At 45.8% G+C, this 13,401-nt stretch overlaps 1 protein-coding gene across 1 annotated transcript in view; it reads right to left on the reverse strand.

Moving 5' to 3' along the window:
* Window positions 1-12,528, reverse strand: part of PDSS2 (decaprenyl diphosphate synthase subunit 2) — a 263,281-nt gene extending 250,753 nt beyond the window's left edge. The window contains exon 1 of the mRNA XM_084774454.1: window positions 11,933-12,528. Coding sequence (XP_084630580.1) covers window positions 11,933-12,231 — 299 coding nt within the window. The 5' untranslated portion in view covers window positions 12,232-12,528. The remainder of the gene's footprint in view (window positions 1-11,932) is intronic.
* Window positions 12,529-13,401: the final 873 nt, after the last annotated feature.

The raw sequence follows: 13,401 nt of genomic DNA on the forward strand, positions 1-13,401 counted from the left end.
GGTTTTGCCTGCTTGCTTTCCCAGGCTTCCCGTGACACAGACTGGTCTGGAACTCCTGGTATAGCTGAGATAATCTAATCTTGAACTTCTGAGCCTCGGGCGTGTGTCCACCTCTTCAGTGGAATTACCAGAGAGTGCCACCACCACATCCGGTTGCCTATGCTACAGGTACGAACCCAGAGGAACCCCAGGGCTTGAGACAGACAAGCTAACTAACCGAGCGACACGTCTTCTAAGGTGTTTGTAAAGAAAAGTCTGAATCCTACGGAATAATCAAAAGCAATCATGTACCACAGTATAATGGAAACCAACCTGTTAATAGTAATGACCAGGACAGGGAAAATGGTGGTGGTACACACCTTTAATTCCAGCACTCAAGAGGAAGACAGGCGGATCTCTGTGAGTTCGAGGCCAGCCTGGTCTACAAAGGGCGTTCCAGAACAGTCAAGGCTACACAAAGAAATCCTGTCTCAGAAAATGGGGGGGGGGGGGGGGAGAGAAAGAAAGATATCTGAATTCTAATTTGTCAAAATCTAAACACAATGTAAGGGTTATAGCAATTCAGGCATAGGCAGCCCACTAAGATGGGTTTTGATTTAAATAACTAAAGCAACTCCAGAGCTAGTGAACTGAGAGATGGGGGACTCAGAAACTCTCACCCCAACCCAAGACCCCTAAAGAAGTTCCTTAAATGAAGGAGAGGCTGAATATTTTGCAATGTGCTTTTCCCAAATGAATCATAACCTAGAAGAAAAAAAAAACTGAAAGAAAAAAATCTGTTGGGCACACAGCACAAAGGGCTCGCCAAGCGCCCACAGCCAGGTCCAGAGGTGGCTACAGCCCAGATGATCTCTACGGTATCCGTGTGGCCACGCCCAGGCGGCTCCTTCCTTAGGCCTTTAAGCTAGTACAGGTACCCTATCTCCAGAGCCCACCTTCCTGGAGAAATAACACGTACCCTGAGTTGAGTTTCGATGTAATTATGCTTATTTGTGCACAGGGAATTGTATTACACCAGGGAAAATTTCCCAAAAATTTTACTAGGATTAAATATGCTGGCAATAAACTGCCTAGCATCACACTCTCTAGAAAGTTGGACCCAGGTTGACGAAATCAATCTGAACTGAGTTTTTATTCTCATCTCTTCATGATTCTTTTCCCTCAAGAGATCCCTTCAATAATCCACTAGCTCTTAAAAGTTACTAGCATGGAGCACCTGGAACTCAGGGAGTTCCACAAGCACCTGGCTCAAATTATGGTAAAACAGCCCACAACCACACAGGCCAGGCACCCCCAGGCACCCCTAGCCTGCTGGAGAGAAGGCTGGGCTGCTGCTGTGGGATGCAGCTTGTTAGGGGAACTAGCATCACCACAGCACGTCTCACTGCCACAGCTGATGATGACTCTACATTCTGTTTCCCCTAAGACTAGGAAAGGTTCTGCGTACAGGGAAAGAGTGCTGCCTCCACGAGACTCCAGAATGCTGCTCTGAACTACAAGCTGAGATTGCTGTCTGGTTCATCGAGCCAGGCAAGGGAGACTTCAATGGAGGGATACAGCAGTTCCCAAGAAGGTACGTGTGTCCTGCTTACAGTGGGACCTGGATTGAGCACGGAGCAATCTGTCCTTAGAAGGGGCACGAGCCCTGCCATGCTGCTAACTACTACACACAGACACCTAGGCCAGGCCATAGATTATAACCCCTTCATGATGAGGTAAGAAACAACCCACCAAGCCAAGAATCCTAGCTAGCTGGGGTCATGGCCACTTGCAGCTATAAGCCAGGGTGCTCGCTCGGGTGCATATTTAGCTATGATCCAGCATTACCGGTTGTGACTTAAAATTCAAATGACCGATACAAGCAGTGCGAAAGAAGTATGTTCTTTTTCATGTCAGACAGAAGTTTGTGGAAACTGCAAGGATGCGTCCTACTGCGCAGTGCAGCACCCACAAGATGCGGCACTCAAAACTCACTTCCGGTCCCGCAGCCACCACAGCAGCATGTAAAGCAGCAGGGTGAAAAAAGAGGTTGGGGGAGCAGGAGAGGGCCCCCCAACTCCTTTCTACAAAATTTTCTTTATTTTTTATTTTATTTTGCTACAAGTCAGTCACATGGTCAATCATAGTGACAAAGTGACTGCAGCCCCATTCTCGGGGGAAGACACAGTGAAAGTTAGAAAGGCAACCACTAGCCATTGCTTTGGCGTCAAGGCTTTTTGGTATTTCCTTTGCCCCACTCTCTGTTCTCTGTCTAGATGAGCACAATGCTAGTTGACCAACCCACAGTTTTGCCCTCAGTCTAAACCACATGTGAGCCGGGTCGCAATCGGGTATCACTCAGCAGTCCTAAGCTCGAGAGTCAGCTACCTCTGTGAGAGGTGCAGGCAGGACTGTGTTGGTTTGGTGGGGGGGGCGGTTATCCAACTGACCAAGGGGAGGCCCAGACCTTTGCAAGGCAGATCATGGCACACAGTCCTAGCATGCAGGGGAACTCATTTGCAGTAGTTGTATGGTGCAAGAAAGACCAGACGCCGCCCCCACGACTCTAAAGCTAGAGGACCCTGTCACTTCTCCGTCCCCATTAGAGGCTCCAAGGCCCGATTAGCTCCTCCTTGCTCAGGCAGCCCCAAATCAGTTTCTCTGCTTGTAATTAAGCCATGCTGACAAAATTCTACATACTATTCCCAAGAGACTGGAAACCCTGTGGCTTTCCATCTTACCTGGGCTGAGTACTGCCCACTCGAGCTGTGGTGTCCACCTTCCTCAGTGGTACCTGATCCACCTCGAGTTGCATTTTAGACAATCCCTTCATGCATCAGCCCTCAGTAAATGCACAGATGTCTCTCTGTGCTCTCCAAACACTCCCCTCACACACATCCCCTGCTGCCTCAAGACGCAGTTGCTCGGCTTACTCTTGGTTGGTTCTGCAATCAAGTTCTCTCAGCCCCACTTCACAGAAACGCTTTGAACTCATCACTGCACAACTGTAACCTGGATCCATATCCCACCTCCATCCTTAAGTCCCCATGAACATCTCAGGGTCAATACTCAGGAGTAACTGAGACTTCTCCATTCATTATCCCTGACCCCAGAACCATTCTTCTGTGTCATCATTTAATTTTTTAACTGTTTTTGTTTTTCTTTTTTTTTTTTTAAATATTTTTATTTAATTTTTAAATGTATGTGCACTGGTGTGAGGGTGTCAGATCTTGGCGTTACAGACAGTTGTGAGCTGCCATGTGGGTGCTCAGAATTGAACCCGGGACCTTTGGAAGAGCAGACAGTGCCCTTAACCACTGAGCCAACTCTCCAGCACTTATCATTTAATTTTTAAACATGGTAATCATAACAAATATGCAATATTTTATTGCACTGATAGCTTTATATGTCTCTCTTATTTAACTACATCTCGTGTTGAGTAGGCCAATGTGCCTGACAGTGTCTGGTGGGTTTTGTGTCCTCCATGATAAGCACAGAACCTGGCCATCAGGAGACAGATTTAACCAGCAGCTAAAGAAGAAAGAAATACATTGGAGCGGTCTTCTCCCAGGTCCCCCTGTGCCCAGCTTATCTTTTCTGCAATTCATGAGCTCTCCATCTGCCAAAGCCAACTTTAAAAGGCTCATCTAGTCATATATCTCCTCCTGACAGTGGGAGATTAGATCTTCTTAACGCAATATAAAAATCACCTCAAAATCTGGCTCCGGCTCTTTCTTTATCTCATAAATCAACTTTACTTGGCTCACAGATGCTTCACTAACAGCGGCCAAACACTCAGTGTACAGCACATAGATAAACAACTGCTTTACATCTGCACTGGAACAAGCCTGTCCGGAATGACTTTCTGTCAGTCCGAGAAAAGGTACCGCAACTGAGAAAATGCTACCATCACACTCCCTGTAGGCCAGTCTGTGGAACAATTGCATAATTAACGATTATGCTGGAGGGTCCAGGCCACTGTGGGCAGTGCCATGCCTGTGCAGGTGGTCCTAAACTGCATAAAAAGAAAGCTGAGCCAGGTGTGGTGGCACACATCATTCAGGCACATTTCTATGAGTTCAAAACTGCTGCATCCTCCATGACGCCTGCTTTAGGTCCTGCCTTGAGTTCCTGCCCTGACTTCCCTTCGTGATGGACTGAGACCTGTAAGATGAAGTAAACCCTTTCCTCCCCAAGTTGCTTTCATCATGGTGTTTATCACAGCAATAGATACCCTAACTAGGAGAAGCTATAAACAAGAGTCTCTAGCAATAAGAAATGAAATACAATTGCTGTCTATGCTCTGCCCAGTTTTCTGGTTGTTTACAGTGGAGGAACAAGTCTAAAATCTAGCATCACTTACTCCATCACGGGAGCAGCAGACATTTCTGGCCTCTTCTTTTGCTTTATCCCATTCCATGTTTACACAACAACACAACACAACACAACACAACACAACAAATGTTTCCTAGACTTTACCAGCAATTCTTTTTTTTTTAAGATTTATTTTATGTACATGAGTACACTGTCTTCATGCACACCAGAAGAGGGTATCAAATCACATTACAGATGGTTGTGGGCCACCATGTGGTTGCTGGGAATTGAATACAGAACAGCAAGTGCTCTCAACTGCTGAGCCAGCTCTCCAGCCCCGCCAAGCAATTCTTGTGGCTATAGTTACCTGTTTCAGTCATTTCTTTCTCATCTGACACAAGTCAATTCACAGGCCAGTTCACTTTTAATAATCTTGAGTTTCACCAGAAAGACATCTTTTCTCCTGATCTGTATAGAACACTGGGTCATATATGCAAGTTTTCTCTCAAGGCAATCTGCAGCTGGGCTTATGCTCTTGCTAAAACAGATTTCTAATAGTAGTGACAAAGGCTACTATTTGGAGATCTGCTCTGTGATCTATAGTAACTCATTTGATCTCATAAGACATTACAACATAAGTACCACTTACAGATGAGGAGGTTAGGGCACAAGGAGCTAGGGTAAGCTGCCTGAGACCACAGAGCTCAGTGGTTGGTAGGACCAGAAGGCGGAGCCAGCCTGAGTCCAGAGCTCCTGCTCGCTGCACTGTCTCTCATGAGTTCCTGGATGGCAACAACTATGTCTTATTCATGTTTATACACTCCATGCCCAGAGTGCCTCAAATATTTGTGGAATGAATTAAAATTTATAATTTTCTCCTAGTCATCCAAGAAAGAGTTCTTTGTAAAGAAATACAGGTTTTTAGTCAGTAATTATAGAACTGAAACTAGAAAGGGTCTTTCATAAACATGGACGACTAAAATTAAATTTCTAATAACAAACTTTAAAGAACTCTAAAGAATTCTACCATATTAAAACAAACAAACAAACAAACAAACAAACAAAACCTAACAGGTACTCTAGAGAGTCCAGTAACCAGAGTGGACCAAGCAGTCTCTTCTAAGGAATCAATGTCCCCTAAGAGACGAGACTAAAGCTATACTTTATCTCCTATAACTGCATACTAATGAGCCCCACCTATCTGACTCTAAAATAGAGAACACAGTGGTTTAAAGACAAAAGAAAAAAAAAGAGTATTTAAGCGAATGTTTAGTCCTAGAAGGTCAATCTGCCCAGAATAACGAAAGAAAAGAAAGCAGAAGCAAAGAGGTCAGCAGCGTGTACACACAGAGCAGTTCCACAGCACGAGGCAGCTGTGTCTTGTGAGCAACCATTTGCCATCCGCAAGCTCTCAGAAGCGGCCAATCTACTGCGAGTGGTCAGCAGCTCTAGTTTGCTTTTCTCTCGCTGTGATAAACACTACACCCAAAACCAAGCTGGGAATAGTAGGGTTTTTTTCCTTTTATGCTTCCAGGTAACCGTTAGTCACTGAAGGGAGCTGAGGTAGGGCCTGAAGCAGAGACCATGGAGGGACGCTGCTTACTGCCTTGCTTCCGAGCTAGTTCCCTGGTAGCCTGTTTGCTTGCTGGCTTCCTCCCTTTTTTCCTTTTGTTTACTTTTTGAGTCAGAGTCTCACTACGTCATCCTGGCTGTCTTGGAAGTCACTATGTAGACCACACGGGCCTTGAACTCACAGAGATCAGCCTACTTCCACCTCCCGAGTGCTGGGATCAGAGGCGTACAAGGCTCTGCTGGCCCTGGTCCATTTGTCTGCACCGTACTGTTATGTGCTGGGCCCTCCAACATGAATCATCAGTTGAAATCATGCCCACAAGCCAATCTGATGGAGGAGGCATGCAATTGAGGTTCCCTCTGTCCCAGTCACTCTAGTTTGTGCCAAACTGGCAATAAAAACTAACTTGCACAACAGTATTCTAAGTAAGTTTAAAATAAATAAGTAAACAATCTTAAATATTGACATATAAATGATTAAAAAATATATTACGCATAAGCGGATACTGAGCTCAATTAGGCAGGCAGCAATGAAACCCCAGGACACAGCTATGCTGGCAGGAAGGGAAAGGCTAACTCACTATGGCTCCTTTTTAGCTTCCTCCCCACTAATAATCTACCTGGGCACTCCTATAGACGACTGTCCAGCTGGGACAGGTCCACAGCGCCTCATCCAAAGCCCCTGTCAGAGCCACTGTTCTACTGCTGTAAAGAGACACCACAACCAAGGTCATTCTTATGGGTTAGTCTACTTTCATCATGGCGGGGAACATGGCAGCAAGCACGATGCTGGCGCAGTAGCAGAGAGATACATCTAATCCGCAGGCCGAGAGAGAGACACTGGGCCTGCCATGGACTTTTGAAGCCTCAATGCCCAGCCCCAGAGACACCCTTCCTCCAATAGGGCCACACCTCCTAATCCTTCTAATTCTTCCCAAATAGTGCCACTCCCTGATGACTAAGCATTCAAATAGCTGAGCCTGGGGAGAGCATTCTTACTGAAACCACCATACACCTGAAACAAGTATCTCTCTGAATGCAACTCTTTTGTGATTCTAGAAAGGTGCTTTTAACTCTGCATTACAACAAAAGCTAAGCTGATCCTATAATCAAACAGTATTTCTCCAACAGAATAACTATTCACATTGACTGGGATGAATAAAAGTCTCACATCCATTAAAGTCAGGTTATAAATCTGAAAAATACATTGTTTGCTGAGGTGGGTTTTTGTTGTTGTTGTTTTGTTTTGTTGAGACAGGGTTTCTCTGTGTAGCCTTCGCTGTCCTCCCTCGACTTGCTTTGTAGACCAGGCTGGCCTTGAACTCACAGAGATCTGCCTGCCTCCGCTTTCTGAGTGCTGGGATTAAAGGTGTGAGGTACCACGTCTGGCTATTTTCTAAGCTTTTAAGATTCTTAAATTGTGGAGGAAAAAAAATCATGTATTTTTATTGTATCACTGCATTCAAGTTTTTGGTTTTGGGTTTTTTCCACTGAGAAGGGCTTTCTTACAAGCCAAATCCAGTAGTTTCCAGACAGTTTAAAGCTGGCAATCCCAATGGAAACTGTAAGACCCCCTCCCCTGTGCAACCGACATAGCAAGCATAGCAGCAGTAACGCTATCTTGCAAGGCAAGACTAGAATAATAGGTTCCCGGGATAAGATGAGGCCTGGGGCCCAGAGGAAAAAGATAAAAGCATGCTGAGATAACAGAAACAGTTTGTCCTTGTCAAACAAGATATTTATGGCCGGCCATCTGGCCCAGAGAATGGGTAGACTCCCCTGTTCCCATCTGATGACCAGGCCATAACCTCGCTTCATGTCAAACAAGATATTTATGGACGACCACCTGGCCCAGAGAACGGGTAAACTCCCCTGTTCCTAGAGCCCATCTGATGACCGGGCCATAACCTCGCCTCATTTAAATTTACCAATCAGAGCCCTGTAACTATGCTTCTCGCTTCTGTACCCACGCTTCCCGCTAAAATCCCTATAAAAGACCCCCGAAAGACTCGCTCGGCGTGCCAGCCTCTCCAGAGACTGAGACGCCCGGGTACCCGTCCCCCTGCAATAAAGCCTCTTGCGTGTTGCAACCGAAACCTTGGTCTCGCTGGTTCTTGGTGGGGGTCTCCACGTTAAGACCACCGTGCTGGGGGTCTTACAGAAACCACCTTGGGCAACCACTTACTTCACTGTTTAATACTGGAAAAGCCTTAAGAGATGAAATGAGTTGCCTGGGGTCACATGCTGTCTACCTATGAACTGAAATTAGAGCCCCAAGTCATCAGTCTCCCAAGCTTTCTCCTCTCTCTTCTCCTCCTCTCCCTCCTAGTCTTCTGTCCCATGATGTCTTGAGTTGAAGTGATGTCTCTCTAAGTTTTTCAAGATAAATATTGAAATAATTACAGACAACACAGTGCAAAAATAGGATAGAGTTCTCTGTACCTTAGACCCAGCTTCACTCAAGAGTGGTGAAGTTTCACTTGTAGTATAATTCTAAAATCCTACCCCCAAATCAGCCTTATTCTATTTCCATTTTCAGCAGGCTCCCAAGGTTCAGTTCTTCGCAGCTTTACCCCTTGTCTAGATTCCCGTAGCCACTATCCCAGGACTCCAGCCTGTTCCATCAGCATGATATACCTCTTCATAGTTTCTCTCCTCCGTGCTCCCCACACCGTCCCCTAATTTCTAAATCACTCATTTGCTCTCCATCTCTACAGCTTTGGCATTTTAAAAATGATTTTAAAAAAATGGTGTCTATCTTAGTTTGCCTTCTATTGCTGCGCTAGAATACTGACCAAGAGGAAATGGTTTATGTGGCTTCTGTTCCTGAGGGAAGCCAAGGCAGGAGCCTGGAGGTTGAAGCTGATGCAGACATCATGGAAGGTGGCCATTCACTAGGTTACTCAACCTTCCTTCTTGTACAACCCAGGAACACCTGCCCAGGGTGTTGCCCCACCCCAGTGGGCGGGCCCTACCACATCAATCATTGATCAAGAAAATACTTTAGTGTCTTGCCTAAAAGCCAATCTGATAGGGGCATTTTCTCAACTGAGGCTCTCTCCTCCCAGATGACTCCAGCTTGTGTAAAACTGGCCAAAATAATAACATTAATAATAATAAATCACATATACACTTGTGAAACTGCGTTCTTTAAAAGCTTGTGTTCGTATGCTGGGCACGGTGGCTTTAATCCCAGCACTCAGGGAGTACAGGAGGTCAGATCACTGAGCGCTCCAGCCAGTCAGGGCTACAGGGTGAGACCAGGTTGTGGGAAGGATTGTAAGCTTTGTCACAGGTGAAAGCAATCTTAGCGGGCTTTGCCCTTGGACACACCACGAATACTCCCTGAGAGGTGGAGCCATCCTGGTCCTGAATTCAGGAAGGGGACCTGGGGACTCCACCTGGACTACTGTGTTTCTAATCGACCCTCAATGGGAGAGGGAGACCGCCCCTTGCATGTGAGAGACAGGCAGGCAGAGAGGACAGAGAGAGCAGTAGGTTCAGACCCGGCTTGAGGGCACATGGATCGGGAAGAGGATTAGCGAACAGGCCAGACCAGCGCACAGGCCAGAGACACCTAGGGACCCGTCCCGTGGAACGGATACCGGAAGGTTCACTATTGTTTCCCTTTAACCTTTTTTCCCTTTTGTGTAACCTAGTTGGGTTGTATAATAAAGCTTAATTATTAAGAAACAGAGCCAAAACCAGGTCTTCAAAATAACAAAACCTTAAAGTTCACACTGATGAACTGCTTAGCCTGACCGTTCTGAGGTGCGCTGGCCTAGCTACTCCACCCTTTCTCTCTGAGTTCGACCCCTTGGGGTGCTGTGTGAATAGAATTACACAGTATGTGTTCTCAATGAGTTTCTAATTTCACTTAGCATGTGTTTTCAAGATTCACCTCTGCTGTAACATGTCAGGTTTGGAGGTTTTTTTTCTTTGTTCGTTTGTTTGTTTTTAAGGTTGAATAACATTTTATTGTATGTCTACACACTTCATTAATGCCTTCACCCGCTGATGAACACATGATCTGCTTCTACTTTCCGGCTATTGTAACTAATACTAGAAACACAAATATACAAAGATCTGAGGCAGTCTTCAATTCTTTTGGAAATATATTTAGAAGTAGAATGGCTGAGTCACATGGTAACTCCTAATTTTCTGAAGGAAAAAAAAAACTATTTTCACTTCACAGAATTCTTTCGGGATTCATTGAAGCTGAATGAACTGACATCAGTATTCTTTTTATCAAGTACTGTTTGTGTGTGTGTGTGTGTGTGTGTGTGTGTGTGTGTGTGTTCAAATAGATGTTATATGTATGTATGTGTGTGTGTGTATATATATATATATATATATATATATATATATATATATATATATGTTCAAATAGATGTGTACATATGGGAGGCAAGAGATGGACACTGGGGTCTTCCTTGATCTTGCTCCATTTTATCTTTTCAGACACAGCCTCTCATTAAAGTCACTGAGCTCAATTTGTCTCTCATTGATCTCGTTAATATATAGGCTGGCTGGTCAATGGGCGGCCTGTCCCCACACGGTCCTTGGAATCTAAACTCAAGCTTGCCCGGTAGGCACCTTAGTGACTAACACATCTCTTCAGCTCCACCAAACAGGATTTTATGGTTATGGATGTATCACAGTTTGATCAACCATTCACCAAGGAAGGACATTTGGGTTGCTCAGGTTGGAGCTCTTCCAAATACCCATGCGGACAGTATCTTCCTCTTAGTTATCAATGCTTTGCTGGTGAGACTTTGGCAGATTTACAGTCAACTTTCAACATTTTTAACATCTCTGTATGGGTTCAGATATAGACAAAGGTTTTTTTTTGTTTGTTTGTTTTTTGATAAATGTTTGAGTATCATCAATGAGATATACAATTTACTCTTATTTAATTAATCTTATAAGAAACTGCCATTTCCCAGACTGGCCATGTCAACTTACATGCATGCCAAACCTAGGGTTTCTGTTCCTTCACCGGGATGCTGTACTGACAGTGCTTATTTCACTCCTCCTCATAAGCATGGGAAGCAGCTCACCGTGACGAGAACCAGCATTTCCCTAAGGGCTAATGGCTTTGAACACCTGCCATCTTTTTGTACAACTGTATTGCTTGCTTTTTTGTTACTGATTTTAAGACAGAGTCTCCTGTTTAGCCCAGAAGTCGCTGGTTTAGCTAGACTGGATGGCCAGCCAAACACAGGGATCCTTCGTCTCCACAGCCTCAGTGCCAGGGTTACAGGCCTCCAGCCTTTGCACATGGTTGCTGGAGATCAAACTCAGGTCATGTGCTTGCACAACAAGCTCCTGACATCCCCACAATCCCTCTTTGTATTATTATTTTTATTCTAGCAACGTCTCTATGTTTGAAATAAACTACAAACCACGAGGTTTGAGCTGTTTTTTAAGCGATAAATGGGTTTGTTTGTTTAAGACTCTAGTGGCAGGTTTAACACTAGTCTAGTTTTGTTTTGTTTTTTTTTTAACCACAATTAAGTGGTAAAAACATCAAGAGGAAATGACTTCTACCTGGATAGCCAAATGGCTAGACATTTGTTAAGAGCTGTCCACTTCTCGTCTTAATCTTTCTGAGATAAACAATTAAAGAGCGAAGAATTATCTATTCCTTTATTTTTGCTTGTGACAGAGAGATTGGCCTGCCTCTGCCTCCCAAGTGCTAAGATTAAAGGCGTGCGCTACCACTGCCCGGCTCTGTCTCCTTTTTAAAATACCACTTCTTGAATGTGACCAAATAAATATACACCTCTGACTGCTATCTTCACAAACCACCGAAGCACCTGTACCTCTAGTAGTTAAGGCGAAACTGTGAAAAAACATTCAAATTTTCCTCTTAAGAAAACCATTCACCCCACGGAAAGGAGTCAAATAGAAGAATATTAAAGAGACATCAAAGATGTCTAAAAAAGATCAAACTGGCTAGGTCCAGAGTTAGCATTAGTGTCCTGACCAGAATAACTTTACAAAAAAAAAAAAAAAAAAAAAGACGAGTGGGTCCTGTGGGTCGGTGGGAGAGGGGGTCGCTCACCTGGCAGTGGTGAGCAACGGGTGCTGAGTCCCCACCAGCTTCCGAACCTGCATGGCGATGTTGCTGAGCTCGTCACTGAGCAGGCAGCGGAGGCTCATGAAGGATGCGGGATAGCCCACGATCTTCTCTGCCTCTGATACCACCTGGTTCCAGTGGGCTGGAGACCTGGAAGACCGAGCACGCCAGGAGCCCACCGAGGAGATGGTGTCAGGGGATCTGGAGCACCACCACTGGCGATATGGGGGACCAGAAGCCCCGAAGTAACCGGACAAGCGCAACAGCAGCTGCCGAAGGCTCATGGTTTGAGTCTGAGAGGATCAGGGACCTGGGGAAGGTGTCCAGAAATAACAGAGGAAACAGACAAGGGCTGAAAAAAAAAAAAGGAACTTTGGAAATCTAAAAGGAAACGGCGATTCCAAACTCTCGGAGAAGTGTGGTTTTCTGGATCCGTAAGCAGGAATAAAGTTTGCTGCTTCTGCAACCCAGGCTGGCGGGAGAGCAGCTACTGCTCAGAACTACAGTGGCCACCTGTGGTAGAAACCACAGCCACTGCCTACATGGGGAACGCCACATTGGAGACATGAAATGCGGCCTGCCGTAAAGATAGGGGCGGGTTGATGAACGGCAAAGAGTGCTTTTTTACTTTACGGCACAGCTGAGCCCGCCCAGAGGGGCGGGGCTTTGGCGGTGACCGGAAGGCGAAGGGACGGATGGAAGCCTCTGCCCTTGGACTTCGGTGTCCGCCCTTTCGGGGGGATGTGGTGGGGCCGTGGCGCGGGCTCGCGGGGAAGCCTGTCGCTTCTGTGCGCCTCCCGCCCTCGGTGGGGGCGGCGGACACGGGAGGGCCGCCCCTCGAGCCGCTGCGAGCCCCAGCTCGGTGGGGCTGAGCCCTCCTTCACTCAGCTCCGCGGCCGGCGTGCCAGGGTTTCTCCTGGGACCCAACCCTTCCAGAAGCAGCATTGCCTTCTGCACAAGGACGCTGTGGCGATAGGGCTTCACTCTTCTCATTTCCTGGCTCCTGGGCTTGAAAAGTCACTGGCTTGACTGCACTTCACGTTATTAGCTCACTTGATCTTCTGTTGCATCCTGAAGAAGCCAGGCCTCATGCATCAACGCTAGGCATTGCTCTACTTGGGAGCCACATACCAGACCTAACAATCTGGTTATTTGAATACATACCCTTAACCACAGCATTAAGTTAATATGCTACCAAAAATTCTTTGCTCCTCACTGCTAAAGGAAAACTGTCAGTGTGACAATGATTTTAGTACTCGGGGGTTGAGGAGAGCTTTTTTTATAGGCCTGACGCTGACCTGTGACTTCTGATCCTCATCCATCTCAAGTTCTGGGGTTCGGGATGAGGGCCACTCTGCTCTACTGGTACTCCCTATTCAAGTATGTCTAGCACCTTGCCCCTTCTGATTATGCAAAACAAGCGTTAAAGTCCTTGTTTGTTAATAATAAAGAAT

Source organism: Acomys minous, assembly GCF_964271855.1.
Source record: "Acomys minous genome assembly, chromosome: 3".
Lineage (NCBI taxonomy): Eukaryota > Metazoa > Chordata > Mammalia > Rodentia > Muridae > Acomys > Acomys minous.